The sequence below is a fragment of the Rattus norvegicus genome, chromosome 13 (genome assembly GCF_021556685.1).
Source record: "Rattus norvegicus strain SHRSP/BbbUtx chromosome 13, alternate assembly SHRSP_T2T, whole genome shotgun sequence".
NCBI lineage: Eukaryota > Metazoa > Chordata > Mammalia > Rodentia > Muridae > Rattus > Rattus norvegicus.
The window spans coordinates 80,439,184-80,456,980 of NC_141546.1; the positions used below are offsets into that span (position 1 = coordinate 80,439,184).

General features: G+C 43.4%; 1 protein-coding gene across 12 annotated transcripts in view; it reads left to right on the forward strand.

The window, feature by feature from the left end:
• Positions 1 to 6,379, forward strand: part of Adcy10 (adenylate cyclase 10) — an 88,680-nt gene extending 82,301 nt beyond the window's left edge. For 11 of the 12 annotated variants that reach the window (XM_087581528.1, XM_087581531.1, XM_087581536.1 and 8 more), the window contains one exon: positions 6,183 to 6,379. In XM_087581528.1, the coding sequence (XP_087437654.1) occupies positions 6,183 to 6,344 (162 nt within the window). In that variant the 3' untranslated portion in view covers positions 6,345 to 6,379. 12 annotated transcript variants of the gene reach the window in all.
• Positions 6,380 to 17,797: the final 11,418 nt, after the last annotated feature.

The following is a 17,797-nucleotide window of genomic DNA, read 5'->3' on the forward strand; positions in this document are numbered from 1 at the left end:
GGAAAAACTACACGCCCGAAAGCAGAACACTCTGTCCCCATAACTGGCTGAAAGAAAACAGGAAAACAGGTCTACAGCACTCCTGACACACAGGTTATAGGACAGTCTAGCCACTGTCAGAAATAGCAGAACAAAGTAACACTAGAGATAATCTGATGGCGAGAGGCAAGCGCAGGAACCCAAGCAACAGAAACCAAGACTACATGGCATCATCGGAGCCCAATTCTCCCACCAAAGCAAACACGGAATATCCAAACACACCAGAAAAGCAAGACCTAGTTTCAAAATCATATTTGATCATGATGCCGGAGGACTTCAAGAAAGACATAAAGAACTCCCTTAGAGAACAAGTAGAAGCCTACAGAGAGGAATCGCAAAAATCCCTGAAAGAATTCCAGGAAAACACAATCAAACAGTTGAAGGAATTAAAAATGGAAATAGAAGCAATCAAGAAAGAACACATGGAAACAACCCTGGACATAGAAAATCAAAAGAAAAGACAAGGAGCTGTAGATACAAGCTTCACCAACAGAATTCAAGAGATGGAAGAGAGAATCTCAGGAGCAGAAGATTCCATAGAAATCATTGACTCAACTGTCAAAGATAATGTAAAGCAGAAAAAGCTACTGGTCCAAAACATACAGGAAATCCAGGACTCAATGAGAAGATCAAACCTAAGGATAATAGGTATAGAAGAGAGTGAAGACTCCCAGCTCAAAGGACCAGTAAATATCTTCAACAAAATCATAGAAGAAAACTTCCCTAACCTAAAAAAAGAGATACCCATAGGCATACAAGAAGCCTACAGAACTCCAAATAGATTGGACCAGAAAAGAAACACCTCCCGTCACATAATTGTCAAAACACCAAACGCACAAAATAAAGAAAGAATATTAAAAGCAGTAAGGGAAAAAGGTCAAGTAACATATAAAGGCAGACCTATCAGAATCACACCAGACTTTTCGCCAGAAACTATGAAGGCCAGAAGATCCTGGACAGATGTCATACAGACCCTAAGAGAACACAAATGCCAGCCCAGGTTACTGTATCCTGCAAAACTCTCAATTAACATAGATGGAGAAACCAAGATATTCCATGACAAAACCAAATTTACACAATATCTTTCTACAAGTCCAGCACTACAAAGGATAATAAAGGGTAAAGCCCAACATAAGGAGGCAAGCTATACCCTAGAAGCAAGAAACTAATCATCTTAGCAACAAAACAAAGAGAATGAAAGCACACAAACATAACCTCACTTCCAAATATGAATATAACGGGAAGCAATAATCACTATTCCTTAATATCTCTCAATATCAATGGCCTCAACTCCCCAATAAAAAAGACATAGATTAACAAACTGGATACGCAACGAGGACCCTGCATTCTGCTGCCTACAGGAAACACACCTCAGAGACAAAGACAGACATTACCTCAGAGTGAAAGGCTGGAAAACAATTTTCCAAGCAAATGGTCAGAAGAAGCAAGCTGGAGTAGCCATTCTAATATCAAATAAAATCAATTTTCAACTAAAAGTCATCAAAAAAGATAAGGAAGGACACTTCATATTCATCAAAGGAAAAATCCACCAAGATGAACTCTCAATCCTAAATATCTATGCCCCAAATAAAAGGGCACCTACATATGTAAAAGAAACCTTACTAAAGCTCAAAACACACATTGCACCTCACACAATAATAGTGGGAGATTTCAACACCCCACTCTCATCAATGGACAGATCATGGAAACAGAAATTAAACAGAGATGTAGACAGACTAAGAGAAGTCATGAGCCAAATGGACTTAACGGATATTTATAGAACATTCTATCCTAAAGCAAAAGGATATACCTTCTTCTCAGCTCCTCATGGTACTTTCTCCAAAATTGACCATATAATTGGTCAAAAAATGGGCCTCAACAGGTACAGAAAGATAGAAATAATCCCATGCATGCTATCGGACCACCACGGCCTAAAACTGGTCTTCAATAACAATAAGGGACGAATGCCCACATATACGTGGAAATTGAACAATGCTCTACTCAATGATAACCTGGTCAAGGAAGAAATAAAGAAAGAAATTAAAAACTTTTTAGAATTTAATGAAAATGAAGGTACAACATACCCAAACTTATGGGACACAATGAAAGCTGTGCTAAGAGGAAAACTCATAGCGCTGAGTGCCTGCAGAAAGAAACAGGAAAGAGCATATGTCAGCAGCTTGACAGCACACCTAAAAGCTCTAGAACAAAAAGAAGCAAATACACCCAGGAGGAGTAGAAGGCAAGAAATAATCAAACTCAGAGCTGAAATCAACCAAGTAGAAACAAAAAGGACCATAGAAAGAATCAACAGAACCAAAAGTTGGTTCTTTGAGAAAATCAACAAGATAGATAAACCCTTAGCCAGACTAACGAGAGGACACAGAGAGTGCGTCCAAATTAACAAAATCAGAAATGAAAAGGGAGACATAACTACAGATTCAGAGGAAATTCAAAAAATCATCAGATCTTACTATAAAAACCTATATTCAACAAAACTTGAAAATCTTCAGGAAATGGACAATTTCCTAGACAGATACCAGGTATCGAAGTTAAATCAGGAACAGATAAACCAGTTAAACAACCCCATAACTCCTAAGGAAATAGAAGCAGTCATTAAAGGTCTCCCAAACAAAAAGAGCCCAGGTCCAGACGGGTTTAGTGCAGAATTCTATCAAACCTTCATAGAAGACCTTATACCAATATTATCCAAACTATTCCACAAAATTGAAACAGATGGAGCCCTACCGAATTCCTTCTATGAAGCCACAATTACTCTTATACCTAAACCACACAAAGACCCAACAAAGAAAGAGAACTTCAGACCAATTTCCCTTATGAATATCGACGCAAAAATACTCAATAAAATTCTGGCAAACCGAATTCAAGAGCACATCAAAACAATCATCCACCATGATCAAGTAGGCTTCATCCCAGGCATGCAGGGATGGTTTAATATAAGGAAAACCATCAACGTGATCCATCATATAAACAAACTGAAAGAACAGAACCACATGATCATTTCATTAGATGCTGAGAAAGCATTTGACAAAATTCAACACCCCTTCATGATAAAAGTCCTGGAAAGAATAGGTATTCAAGGCCCATACCTAAACATAGTAAAAGCCATATACAGCAAACCAGTTGCTAACATTAAACTAAATGGAGAGAAACTTGAAGCAATCCCACTAAAATCAGGGACTAGACAAGGCTGCCCACTCTCTCCCTACTTATTCAATATAGTTCTTGAAGTTCTAGCCAGAGCAATCAGACAACAAAAGGAGATCAAGGGGATACAGATCGGAAAAGAAGAGGTCAAAATATCACTATTTGCAGACGACATGATAGTATATTTAAGTGATCCCAAAAGTTCCACCAGAGAACTACTAAAGCTGATAAACAACTTCAGCAAAGTGGCTGGGTATAAAATTAACTCAAATAAATCAGTTGCCTTCCTCTATACAAAAGAGAAACAAGCCGAGAAAGAAATTAGGGAAACGACACCCTTCATAATAGACCCAAATAATATAAAGTACCTCGGTGTGACTTTAACCAAGCAAGTAAAAGATCTGTACAATAAGAACTTCAAGACACTGAGGAAAGAAATTGAAGAAGACCTCAGAAGATGGAAAGATCTCCCATGCTCATGGATTGGCAGGATTAATATAGTAAAAATGGCCATTTTACCAAAAGCAATCTACAGATTCAATGCAATCCCCATCAAAATACCAATCCAATTCTTCAAAGAGTTAGACAGAACAATTTGCAAATTCATCTGGAATAACAAAAAACCCAGGATAGCTAAAGCTATCCTCCACAATAAGAGGACTTCAGGGGGAATCACTATCCCTGAACTCAAGCAGTATTACAGAGCAATAGTGATAAAAACTGCATGGTATTGGTACAGAGACAGACAGATAGACCAATGGAATAGAATTGAAGACCCAGAAATGAACCCACACACCTATGGTCACTTGATTTTTGACAAAGGAGCCAAAACCATCCAATGGAAAAAAGATAGCATTTTCAGCAAATGGTGCTGGTTCAACTGGAGGGCAACATGTAGAAGAATGCAGATCGATCCATGCTTATCACCCTGTACAAAGCTTAAGTCCAAGTGGATCAAGGACCTCCACATCAAACCAGACACACTCAAACTAATAGAAGAAAAACTAGGGAAGCATCTGGAACACATGGGCACTGGAAAAAATTTCCTGAACAAAACACCAATGGCTTATGCTCTAAGATCAAGAATCGACAAATGGGATCTCATAAAACTGCAAAGCTTCTGTAAGGCAAAGGACACTGTGGTTAGGACAAAACGACAACCAACAGATTGGGAAAAGATCTTTACCAATCCTATAACAGATAGAGGCCTTATATCCAAAATATACAAAGAACTCAAGAAGTTAGACCGCAGGGAAACAAATAACCCTATTAAAAAATGGGGTTCAGAGCTGAACAAAGAATTCACAGCTGAGGAATGCCGAATGGCTGAGAAACACCTAAAGAAATGTTCAACATCTTTAGTCATAAGGGAAATGCAAATCAAAACAACCCTGAGATTTCACCTCACACCAGTGAGAATGGCTAAGATCAAAAACTCAGGTGACAGCAGATGCTGGCGAGGATGTGGAGAAAGAGGAACACTCCTCCATTGTTGGTGGGATTGCAGACTGGTAAAACCATTCTGGAAATCAGTCTGGAGGTTCCTCAGAAAATTGGACATTGAACTGCCTGAGGATCCAGCCATACCTCTCTTGGGCATATACCCAAAAGATGCCTCAACATATAAAAGAGACACGTGCTCCACTATGTTCATCGCAGCCTTATTTATAATAGCCAGAAACTGGAAAGAACCCAGATGCCCTTCAACAGAGGAATGGATACAGAAAATGTGGTACATCTACACAATGGAATATTACTCAGCTATCAAAAACAACGAGTTTATGAAATTCGTAGGCAAATGGTTGGAACTGGAAAATATCATCCTGAGTGAGCTAACCCACTCACAGAAAGACATACATGGTATGCACTCATTGATAAGTGGCTATTAGCCCAAATGCTTGAATTACCCTAGATCCCTAGAACAAAGGAAACTCAAGACGGATGATCAAAATGTGAATGCTTCACTCCTTCTTTAAATGAGGAAAAAGAATACCCTTGGCAGGGAAGGGAGAGGCAAAGATTAAAACAGAGACTGAAGGAACACCCATTCAGAGCCTGCCCCACAGGTGGCCCATACATATACAGCCACCCAATTAGACAAGATGGATGAAGCAAAGAAGTGCAGACCGACAGGAGCCGGATGTAGATCGCTCCTGAGAGACACAGCCAGAATACAGCAAATACAGAGGCGAATGCCAGCAGCAAACCACTGAACTGAGAATAGGTCCCCCGTTGAAGGAATCAGAGAAAGAACTGGAAGAGCTTGAAGGTGCTCGAGACCCCAAAAGTACAACAATGTCAAGCAACCAGAGCTTCCAGGGACTAAGCCACTACCTAAAGACTATACATGGACTGACCCTGGACTCTGTCCCCATAGGTAGCAATGAATATCCTAGTAAGAGCACCAGTGGAAGGGGAAGCCCTGGGTCCTGCTAAGACTGAACCCCCAGTGAACTAGACTATGCGGGGAGGGTGGCAATGGGGGGAGGTTTGGGAGGGGAACACCCACAAGGAAGGGGAGGGGGGAGGGTGATGTCTGTCTGGAAACCGGGAAAGGGAATAACACTTGAAATGTATATAAGAAATACTCAAGATAATAATAATAATAAAAAAAAAGAAAAAAAAAGAAAGAAAGAAAGTAAAAATAAAAAAAAAGAAGGAAGGAAGGAAGGAAGGAAGGAGAGAAGAAGCAAAAAGAATAAAGAAAAATTTCATTTTTGTCTGTGGATCTCCCTGTTTTTAAAAGCTCAGAGGAGCCAGAGCCATGTGTGGCAGCACAAGCCTATAATTCTAGCCCTCCAGACTCAGAGACAGGAGGATCAGCCTAACTTAAAGGTTAGCCCAGCCAGGGCTGCATAGCGAGATCTTATCCCAAACCAAAATAGGCTGAAAGACACATTAGCATTGCTGGGATCAGGTTCGTCTTCCACAGGCTGAAGCACTGACGAGGCCTTTGTTCTCTCTCTTTCTCTCAGGAATGGTGGTACTCAGCCCCCGAGTTGACAGGAGATCAATGGCTTCAGACAGTCTTGAGTCTCCCATCGTGGGATAAAATTGTATCAGGCAACGTAACCCTTCAGGATGTTCAAAAGAACAAATTCTTGATGAGAGTTAATATTCTGGACAATCCTTTCTAATAATTATGAATGAGAACAAAGATTGCAGTAAGGACCGTTGTTTTTCCATGATCTGTTATTGTTCTCTCTGCATAGCCAGCATGCCCAGGTTCCCATAGACCCTTCTGGACCAAACCTAGGAACCGATGCCTGGATTCCTTTCCAGTAAGTCAGTGAGCATCACTATCTGGCTTGCTTTAACCTTGCACAACTGCCTTCACCGTCGCTGGCTGTTTGCTTGACCTGTGGGGCTCCGCCCATATAAAACACAATCATGAGATTGGGCTGAAGGGGTTCTGGTGTCCCTGAATAAGGGATCGAGAAGCGACTTGCAGCCCCAGCAAGAGTTCATTAAGCAATCAGAGTTCATTAAGTGCTAGTGCACTTCCACAGGGGAAGAACTAGGCTGGAAAGAGAAACACTCGGTTTCTTGCTCAAAGGGCAGCTGTGCAGGAAGGATTGGGGTTTCACGATGTCGCCTGGTGTGGGTTTTTCCAATATCTGGTTACTTACAACTTCTTATGCTGCGCCTCTCATGAGCGTCTTAACTCTACCCAGGGATGTGTTTGAGTAGCATGATGCAGGTCATATTTGGACATTCTGGCTTTTATAGTAGTGCAGGAGAGCTAGCTTTCAGAATCACTAAACACCTCACTTGGGAAGTGTCCAGCCCTCCGTCTGCCCCATTCTCCTGCCTCAGTATGAGGAAATACTATTATCAAGGTAATGTGACATTTTGTATTGCAACGGACTGTTTTCTAGATAATGTGTTAATCTGAAAATGTTTATTTAAATATTTTTAAATTTACCATCTCTCTCTCTGTGTCTCTTTGTCTCTCTCTCTCTGTCTCTCTCTCTGTCTCTCTCTCTCCCTCCCTCTCTCTCTGTCTCTCTCTCTGTCTCTCTCTCTCTGTCTCTCTCTCTGTCTCTCTCTCTCTCTCTCTCTCTCACACACACACACACACACACACACACACACAGTATGTGCATACATGCATTTAGGTCAGAGGAAGCATTTGTGGAGTTGGTTCTGTCCTTCCACCTTTTCGTGGGTTCCAGGGGTCAGCCTCAGTGCACTCAACAGCTTGGAAGTAACACAATATTGCAAATGTCAGATCTCTGTTAAGGTCTGAAGCAGCAGGATTAGAAAGCATACGGCTTGCTGTGCCTGCTTCCAGAGCCACTTCACATCTGTAGAAATAAATGCTTTAAGTAGAAATAGCAATTTGATGTGGTTATCTTTTTACATGCTCTAAATTTGCAAGCATGGAAGAAACGTTTAGTATATAAATAGTATGCATCTTTATTTCCCGGACAACAAGGCAAGGCTGCGTATCTTTTCTCTTGTTAATACAACCAGGCTTCTCAGAGGAGGTGAGGCAGAGTCCTGTGAGTCACAAGGTTAGCCACAGAGAACGGCCTACTGCAAAGGAAGCCAGGCTATAGCACAGACCCCGAGACCCATAAGACCCGAGACCACAAGGTGTCTCAAAAGGGATAAGCGATAACTTGTTTGGAGCATGGCCTGGGAGCACAGACTTGGGTTGCAATGTGCTATGGAGTTCATGAAGTTTTCTAGGAACAAAGCAGAGTTGTGAATCAACACTTCTTTTTTTTTTTTTTTTTTGGTTCTTTTTTTTCGGAGCTGGGGACCGAACCCAGGGCCTTGCGCTTCCTAGGTAAGCGCTCTACCACTGAGCTAAATCCCCAGCCCCATGAATCAACACTTCAAACGCACTGGTAAACATACAGGTTATTGCAAACCAGGGAAATCTCTGCGATGAGCTTCAGATGCTAGCTGACAATATTTTTCTTTGCTTTTTGTTTTGCTTTGTTTTGTTTTCACGATAGGATTTCTCTGTGTAGCCCTGGCTGTCCTGGAACTCACTCTGTAGACCAGGCTGGCCTACAAACTCAGAGATCCGCCTGCCTCCGCCTCTGGAGTACGCCACCCTTGCCCCGCCTGACCTCGTTCTTAACCATTTTGTTGGTGGAAGTTCGTATTAAAGGTTTTACCTGCCAAGGGTGTTAGGTCACATGCGAAGCAGGGAAAAGGAACGGGACTTGAGGGAGCTAAAGATTCCTGAAGATACGTTATAATTAGGCTACAGACCTGCAACTCCTTCCTACAAGCACTGAAGTTCTAAATCAGCCCACCAGCTTTCTAGAGGGCTCCCAGACACATGGTTCTTTCTAGGAACCTGGATTTACACTTCCTCTTGTTGACTAAGTATCTTGCTTCGTGCGCACAAGGACAAAGTGCTAACATTCCAGCATTGCTAGCAAGGCTCAGTCCTAGGATCTAATATAAACGGGGCTGAGTAGCTGACAGGACAGCAGTCTTCAGGAGAGACGAACTTCAGGTAAAGCCGGTAAAGAAGAAATTCCTGGATCCGATCACTCGTCACCATCAAAGCTTTTAATTCCCTGTTCTTGACATTAATTTATAAATACATAAATTACGTATCACATCACATAATTATAATACACCAAAAATTAAAATAGCCAATACCACTGACTGGCTTAATTAAGTAAAGATAGCAGGAGAAGAATCAGGCATTTTTAATAACCAAAATTTACATATTAAAAATAGATTAATTATGCATTTCCCCAGCTTTTACAGATATTTGTACTGTATGAACTATTTCATTTAAAACTGAAGTATTGGGAGCTAGAGAGATGGCTCAGTGGTTAAGAGCACTGGCTGCTTTTCCAGAGGACCTAAATTTGATTGCCAGAACCCACACAGCAGCTCACAGCTGTCTGGGACTCCAGTTCCAAGGATTCTAATGTCCTCTTCTGGTCTCTAAGGGCACCAGGCATGCATATGATGCACACACATATATGGAGGCAAAGCAGTCATACATATCAAAAAGTAAATAAACTTTAAAATAAAAAAAAACAAGCTAGGCGTGATGACATATGCCTTTAGTCCTAGATCTCAGGGGGGAAGTGCATAATTGATGGTTATTTTAATTTTGGGGGTATTACAATTATGTAATGTAATATGTAATTTACGTATTTATAAAATTATGTCAAGTACAGAGGCAGAGGCAGGCAGATCTCTGAGAATGAGACCAGCCTGATCTACATAGTGAGTTCCAGGACAGCCAGGAAAGAGACCCTGTCACAAAAAAGAAAAAAATTAATAAAAAGGTAAATAAAAATTAGAGTATTTAAACAAATCCACAATCTTTGAGTTTAGAAGAGGAAACAGAAAGTCACATTATAGAAGAAATTAGGTAACAATATAGAATTCCTTTACATTTTATAACAAGATTGTCTTTTTTCATGTGAAAAAATATTAAAAACAATAGAAACAAAATATCAGACCTGCTAGAAATTCTGATTTTATAAACTTTGTCTGCATGACTGGGTCTTTGTTGTTGTTGTTGTTATTGTATTGTTATTTTAAGGCAGGGTCTTACTCTGTAGCCCTGGCTGGCCTGGAGCCCACTACATAGACCAGGCTGGCCTCAAACTCAGAGATCTGCCTGCCTCTGCCTCCTGAGTGTTGGGATTAAAGGTATGTGCCCCTACATCTGACTTTCTTCTTATTTTAATGATTAGAAATAAAAATGGCACTCGAGTTACTGTAATGTTGCTCATGTCTTTTTCAATAGTAAAAATACAGATACTGTTTAATTTTTTTTTCTTTTTTTTTTTTTTTTTCGGAGCTGGGGACCGAACCCAGGGCCTTGCGCTTCCTAGGCAAGCGCTCTACCGCTGAGCTAAATCCCCAACCCCGATACTGTTTAATTTTAAAATATTTATTTTATTCTATTTAATTAAGTGGTGGTGGGTGCACATGAGCACAGATCCCCTTGGGACCTTGGAAGGCCTGGAACTGCAGTTACAGTTGTGAGCCACCCAGAGTACAGGGAGCCGAATTCAGGTCTTTGGCAAGAGCGGTCCTCTCTCTCCACAGCTGAGCTGTCATTTCTTCAGCCCATTGTTCAATTAATCTTTTGATCTCAGCTAATTGTGCTATAGGATACCTCGAATATTCTATTAATCATGAAACATCGCCTCTTAAGTTGTAGACATCAAAAGTTTAGTTTCTTTTTCATAACTTGGATAAAAAGACTTAATGCAAATCTTTGGAAATCTCCAGACAGTACACATGGAATCAGACATCTGAGCATGTTACGGGCCTTTGAAAATGTTCAGTGTACTGTCTTTTAACATTTTTAATATTAATGGAAACAATAATTAATCATGACCGACTCAAATCAATTTTTTTCCTCCTAAGGAAAAAGTTTTTGTTTGGGCAATTAAGGATTTGGCTTTAGGGCTGGAGAGATGGCTCAGTGGTTAAGAGCACTGGTTGCTCTTCCAGAGGTCCTGAGTTCAAAACCAGCAACCACATGGCAGCTTACAACCATCTATCATGAGATCTGGTGCCCTCTTCTGGCCTTTGGGGATACTTGCAGGAAGGATGCTGTACATATAATAAATAAAAATAAGTAAATCTTAAAAAGGAAAAAATTTGGCTTTAAAATATATGTAATCTCAAAATGTACTCTGTCTTGGAAGATTAAATAAGCTTTCGTCAACTTATTTTTTAAAATGTGTATTATACTGAATAATGAGAAAATTATTTTGTAAAAACATTGAAAACATGAAAGTTAAATTCAAATAAAGTACAGCTCTGGAAAAGACGCAGCTGAACAGCTTTGAAATCAAGCCAGTCTGATGATGTCACAAGAAGCAAACGCACCATCATGAGAGTTTCTTATATTTTCTACTCTTCACAGATAATGGGGTTTTAAGCTTTCTGTATAAGTATGTACTGTCTGTTGAACATATCCACCCTTTAAACCTCCTCTTCCCTTCCACTCCCATAATCCCCTCTGTCCTTCTAGACCATTTTTACCCCTACTGTCAAATTTATATACTTGATTTTATGCAGATACAAAGAACTTGAGGACTATTCTTCACTGAGGTCATCCGGTCAGTCAGTGCAAAATTATTCCTGCTCACCCACCAGGAAACCAGCCTTTCTCTCCTCTCTATCTATCTATCTATCTATCTATCTATCTATCTCTCTATCTCTCTATCTCTCTATCTCTCTATCTCTCTATCTCTCTATCTCTCTATCTCTCTATCTCTATCTCTATCTCTATTTCTCTCTCTTTCCTTTCTTTCTTTTGTTTTGGACTTTAAATAATTTGATCACCTAAAGATTCATGTTCTTTTCCACTTGAACTTAGAATATACTTAAACTTTTTAAAGAAGTGTCTGGCATGTATATAAATGCATGGCATGTGTGCCTCTGCCTGTTCTTGAAGACCAGAAGAGGACACCAGATCCCCTGGAAGTGGAGTTACAGATAGTTGTGAGCCACTGTGTGGGTACTTTGAGTCAGTGCTTGTGACCACAGAGCTGGCTCTGCAGCTCCAAGCTTCTTGGTCCTGTTCCCTTTATACCCTTGAACTCACCTTTCTGGTTCTCTTAAATCTTCTCTTTCCCAAGCTAAACCTCCCTTTAGTCCTTCTTCTACGACCAGTGGTTTTGACTTCCCTGCACCTTGGTAGCACTTCCTGAACACGCTGACACTCATCTCTCTGTCTTCGCAATGGACATGACCAGAATAGCCAGCAAAGAACAGAAGCAAGCGGACTGCTGCCTCTCTGTTAGAAATGGCTGTGGACTTGTCTTTGGGTTTGGCTATGTGTGTGGAGTCGCTGTAGCCCTGTCAACTGACTGGATGACAACCCACACGTTCTATCTTACTTCCCTCGTCTGTAAATAGAAACAGTGATACACAAGACGGGGTGAGTATCCCTGAGGCAAAGAACCTAAAATACCCCTAAATGAGAACTGTTTGGAATGCTGACAAGATTTCCAACCCGTAAAGTCTAGGCAGGTATTTCCGAATCTGAAGAATTCCGAAGTGTGAAACATTTCCGATCCTGTGTCGTGGAGACTATGCCAGGTACCTCTTTCTGTAGTGTGTGGTTATCATTGTTGGTTTTGAGGGTTACAAGCTACTTATAAAAGAATTTAGGACACGGCTCCAGCCAGGGAAGTAGGTAGGCTAACTAGATCTTCACCTTTCCTGCTCCTCCACACCCACACCCACCCTCCCCACCTCTGCTCCCCCCCACCCCCACCAGTCTCATCCGAGGCTCTGCAGGTAGAGCACCTGCTGCAGCTTCCCTCCCCCCTCACCCCTGTCTCCAGTGGATCCCACACATCTTCCCCTCCTAACCTCCCCCCCCGCAGCTTCCCTCCCACCTCACCCCTGTCTCCAGTGGATCCCACACATCTTCCCCTCCTAACCTCCCCCCCTGCAGCTTCCCTCCCACCTCACCCCTGTCTCCAGTGGATCCCACACATCTTCCCCTCCTAACCTCCCTCCCCCTGCAGCTTCCCTCCCACCTCACCCCTGTCTCCAGTGGGTCCCACACATCTTCCCCTCCTAACCTCCCTCCCCCTGCAGCTTCCCTCCCACCTCACCCCTTTCTCCAGTGGGTCCCACACATCTTCCCCTCCTAACCTCCCTCCCCCTGCTTGTTCCTTTTCCCACCTCCCAGCTCCAGCAGGCATTCCCAGGCCACTTGGACCAACTGCAGATCCTTCCACCCCTTCAAATCCAGTCCCGCAGTCTCACCCCAGCTCTGCTGTAGACCTTCTTCTCTGGCCTCTTTTCACTCCTCTGCCTCCACGCTCAAGGGACTAACTAAGCAGATCCTGGTAGGACACCCTAGTTTAATCCCTTCTGTGGACCCCCCCCCCATCAGCCCTCCTCCAAACCCATTCCCATTCCTAAGTGTCAGCACCCCATACTCAGAAAGACACTTTACCTAGACCCTCAGTGGCCACACCCTACCAGAACCCCAGAAGAATTTCCCACCAAGCAACACACAGCCACCACACTCAGGGCAACTGGAAAACCTAGGAACAAAATGCCCACCCAACAAAGACTATACTGTATGTCAGGACCTAGAATTATAATCTTCCCAGACCCAGATGCCTACACAAAACCACAATAACAGCCAAGACAATATGTCTCCACTAGAGCCCAGCGGCCCTACCTCAGAGGCCTTATTTGAAACACAAGAAAAAGACCTTAAACAGCCTTTTTGAATATGATAGAGGTCCTTAATGAAGAGGTTAATAAAACCGTTAAGGGGGATTTAATGGGAATCTATGCAGACACAAACAGTGGAAGGAAATGAGTAAAACAGGTCATGACTTCAAAGTGGAAATAGAGTCAGTAAAGAAAACTCAATCTGAGGGAAATCTGGAAAGGAAAATTTAGGAACTCAAAGTGGAACCTCAGAGGCAAGCCTCACCAACAGAATACCAGAGATGGAAGAGAGCCAGGTATTGGGGCTCACGCCTTTAGCCCCAGCATTGGGGGGCAGAGGTAGGCAGATTTCTCTAAGTTTCTCTCTCTAAGGCCAGCCTGGTCTACAAATGCAATCATTTACCGTAATCAAGTAGGCTTCATCCCAGAGCTGCAGGGACGGTTCAACATGTGTAAACTGATAAATGCAATTCACCACATAAACAATCTCAAATCCCCCATGATCACATTTGATGCAGAAAAAACCTTAGACAAAATCCAACAACCCTTCATGATGAAAGTACTGGGGGAGGAGATGGGGATTCGGGTCCTACATCAACATAATAAACATGATAAAGCCCACAGCAAGCCCATAGCCAGCATCAACTTAAATGGAGAAACGCAGCAATTCCACCCAAATCAAGACCCAGACAAGGCCGTCCCCTCCATATCTGTTCAGTATAGTACTTAGTTCTAGCTAGAGCACTAAGACAACTGAAGATGATCAAGGCGGGTTAAATTGGAAAGGAAGTCAAAGAACCTTTTTTTTACATGTGATAGTATACATACATGGTCCTTAAAATTCCATGGGTGGTGGGGGGTTGGCGGGAGTTGAGCGATGACTCTTCCAGAGGTCCTGAGTTCAAATCCCAGCAACCACATGGTGGCTCACAACCCTCTGTAATGAGATCTATGCCCTCTTCTGGTGCGTCTGAAGACAGCTACAGCGTACTTATATATAATAAATCTTAAAAAAATCCCACAGTGGAACTCCTGCAGCTAATAAACATTTTTCAGCCAAGTAGCTGGAGGTAAAATTAATTCAGCACCCTCCATAGGAAAGAAAAGAGAGACAGGCCGAAATAGAGAAGACAACAGTGAGGTTTAGAAAGTGTACGTTCTACATGTCTGGGCCCAGATCGAATGTTCTACATATCTGGGGTCCAGGTACATCTATCTGGTTTTACAGATGTCCCACAGGTTTCGCAGGGATGATGAACTTGGTTGCTAGTCTTGGCTACGTCACGAACCCTGGGTTTGGGTGCATCTTCTTTTGTGGCCAGCAGATGGCAGCACTGGACTTGGCTGTAGCCTCAGGAGCCTTTTCTAGCTTCACTTCAGAGCCCTTGTCTCACTCAGACCTGCAGCTTCAGCACTATGCACCTCCCACAGGAAGCTTCCACCAACGCGCTTTCTGGAGCAGCCTGCCCAGAATTATTATTATTTTTTTTTGGTTCTTTTTTTCGGAGCTGGGGACCGAACCCAGGGCCTTGCGCTTCCTAGGTAAGCACTCTAACCACTGAGCTAAATCCCCAGCCCCCCAGAATTATTTTTAGGAGAAGGATGTGATAGATAATCCATGACGACTTTAGGAACAGAGAAGAGAAGCATTATCTTTGTGGGTTCTGATGTGCTCTTCCCATGTGCCCTTGAACCTTAACCTTACCTATCCTGAACTCCTGTAGGTGTCTGTAGCAACAAGCCCAGGGCTTGGCATGTAGTCAGTGTTCAGGAGCTGTCAGCTGGTGGATGTATAAAGAATGTTTGCTTCTGCTCTTTCTTAGAGCGGCGCTAGGGACCTAGTACTTATTCAGTGAGTGAAATGATGACCTCGGCCCTGTACCAGGGGTACAGGAATGAGCCAAGAAACAGTCCATACAGTGGCATCTGACGGGGTTGGGGATTTAGCTCAGTGGTAGAGCGCTTGCCTAGGAAGCGCAAGGCCCTGGGTTCGGTCCCCAGCTCCGGAAAAAAAGAACAACAACAGTGGCATCTGACACAGACCTGAAAACACACTGGATTGGATCCAGTTGCTCAGTCTATGCCCTTTGGGGAAAGCTCTTTGTGCCTCAGTTTCCTGGACTGTAAAATGGAGATAATAGTAGTAGTCTTTTCGTAAGGTGGTGGTTGTGTGTTAATGCTGGCTAAGCAGTCAAGGAGCAAACAGGCAATTCAAATACAGGGCAGGGGTTGGGATTTAGCTCAGTGGTAGAGCGCTTGCCTAGGAAGTGCATGGCCCTGGGTTCGGTCCCCAGCTCCGAAAAAAAGAACCAAAAAAAAAAAAAGTCACCAAATACAGGGCACCTGTTGCACACCCCAATAGCCTTTAGAAGGCTAGTGGAAGCTAGCTGGGAGGAGGTATGAATCAGACCGGAGAAGGCCTTTCCAGGCCAGCACATGGCATTTGATCCTGGAGCACCCGAGGACTGGGTGCCCCTCCCCCAGTCCCCAACTGGTCTGGAGGAGATCCACCAGCAAAGGGATAGGAACATCAATCACCCCAGCCTGGTGGGCCATCTAGCTTACAGGCTAGGACCCATCAATACCACCCAAAATAGGAGACTCAGGATTACCACCTGAGTGTGTGGAGCATATTTCTGTTTTAGAAAGTCTTTGGTTTTTATATGGGGTACTAAGAATCTAATCAAAGGATTCACACAGGCTGAGCGAGTATTCTCCCACTGAGATGTATCCCTAGCCCAAGGCCACCCAGGCTTCACCAGACACTCAGGGTTGGAAGAGATCTGGGCCAAGATAAAGACAGGTAAATCGTGTCGCAAGCTGGAATCAGGGTGACCTGCAAAAGAGAAGTGATTGGAATTTAGGTCAAGGATGCTGATCTGCAGGGTAGCAGGAGACAGGACACCCGGAAATCAGGTCTTTTTTAGGAAGGGTACTTACTCAAAGGACCAGATAACAGCGGCCAAGTGAACTGAGGTCTACAGAGTTGCAAGCGCAGCGTAGCCAGTGCTGGCCACTTAGCTTTGCCCCTGCACGGAAACCCCAGATTTTCAACCCTAAATTCCATCTTGGAGTTTAGGAGTCGCTTCCTCATGTTAACGGTACAGCCTTTGCTCTTCATGATTCTACTGTCTGTAACAACCCTGGCCGTTTTCCTTTGCGTTATTTCCTTTGCTTAGACTGGAACTTTGTAGTCAGACTGATTTCAAACTCCAAGAAATTCTCCCGCCGCAGCCTCCTGCATGCTGGGCTTCCACGCATGAGCTGTCTCACCTGGCTGTCCTTGGCCACTCATATTCTCTCAGTGCCCCTAAACATTTTTCTAAACCTTTCTCCCACCTCTTTCATTGTTGTCCTCACCGCTGTTAAAAATCCAGTTCCCTCACGCCTAACTCGGCTCTGCACTAAGTCACATTTCCCAATTTCTGAGTTCCAGCCTTTACCTGTGGAACTGGCAGAGTAAGCTTCCCAATGAAATCGCCGTGCAGGACCATGATGAAATTCCTAAGCCTGAACCATAAGGCTTCCAAGGCTAAACCCCAGAAGGGATGGGGGTGCGCTGGCAGGTGTGTGGACTTTGAACTGATTCTGCTACCTGGAACAGCCCTTATCAGGGTTTGGCGCTCCTCTCCACCTGCTTCAAGCTTTTCTGTCCCCGACCTCCTTAGCCTTCACAGGCTGTCTAGCCAGGAGCCTTTGCCCATTAAGGCTCACCCCAGCTGCGGTGGATGGCTCTGGCCTCTTTCCTCCAGGGGCTCCTTGAGGGCTGGGCTCATTGAATGGGAGGGGATTCTCACACGCTCAGTTTTGTATCTCCAGCACTTAGCATCAGGTCAAGCACCAGAAGGTCTTGGGCAAGTTCTGTCTTGCTCACAGTTGCTTCAGAGCCCCTTAGAGTGTGGGCCGTAGGCGTGTAGGGTGAGTGAAGGAGTTGACACTGTCAAGCCACTAGAAAGCGGCAGCGTTCAGGGACGGTGAGATCCCACCATCCTGCCCTCCATACTTCATTCAGAGGGGAAAGGAGAGTGGACTTGTTTATCTATGGTTTCTGCTGTTCGCTGGGTTTTTTTCCTTCTTTTTTACAGGGTCTTCTTTTACAGTCCAGCTTAGCTTAGAACTCACTGCATAGCCTAGAAAGACCCCAAACCTGGGGCAAATTTTCTTCATCACCTCTTGTGCTGGAATTACAGGCACTGCTATTTGTTTGTTTGTTTGTTTGTTCGTTGTCAGTCTCACTATATAGCCCAGGCCAGCCTTGAACTCAAGACCCTGCTGGGATTATAGGCTTGTGATACCATGTGTGGTTCTAGACCAGGTTCTCAACCTGTGAGTCTCAACCCTCTGGAGATTACACATCAGATATCCTACATACCGGATATTTATATTATGATTCATAATAGTAGCAAAATTACAAAGTAGCAACTAAATAACCCTATGG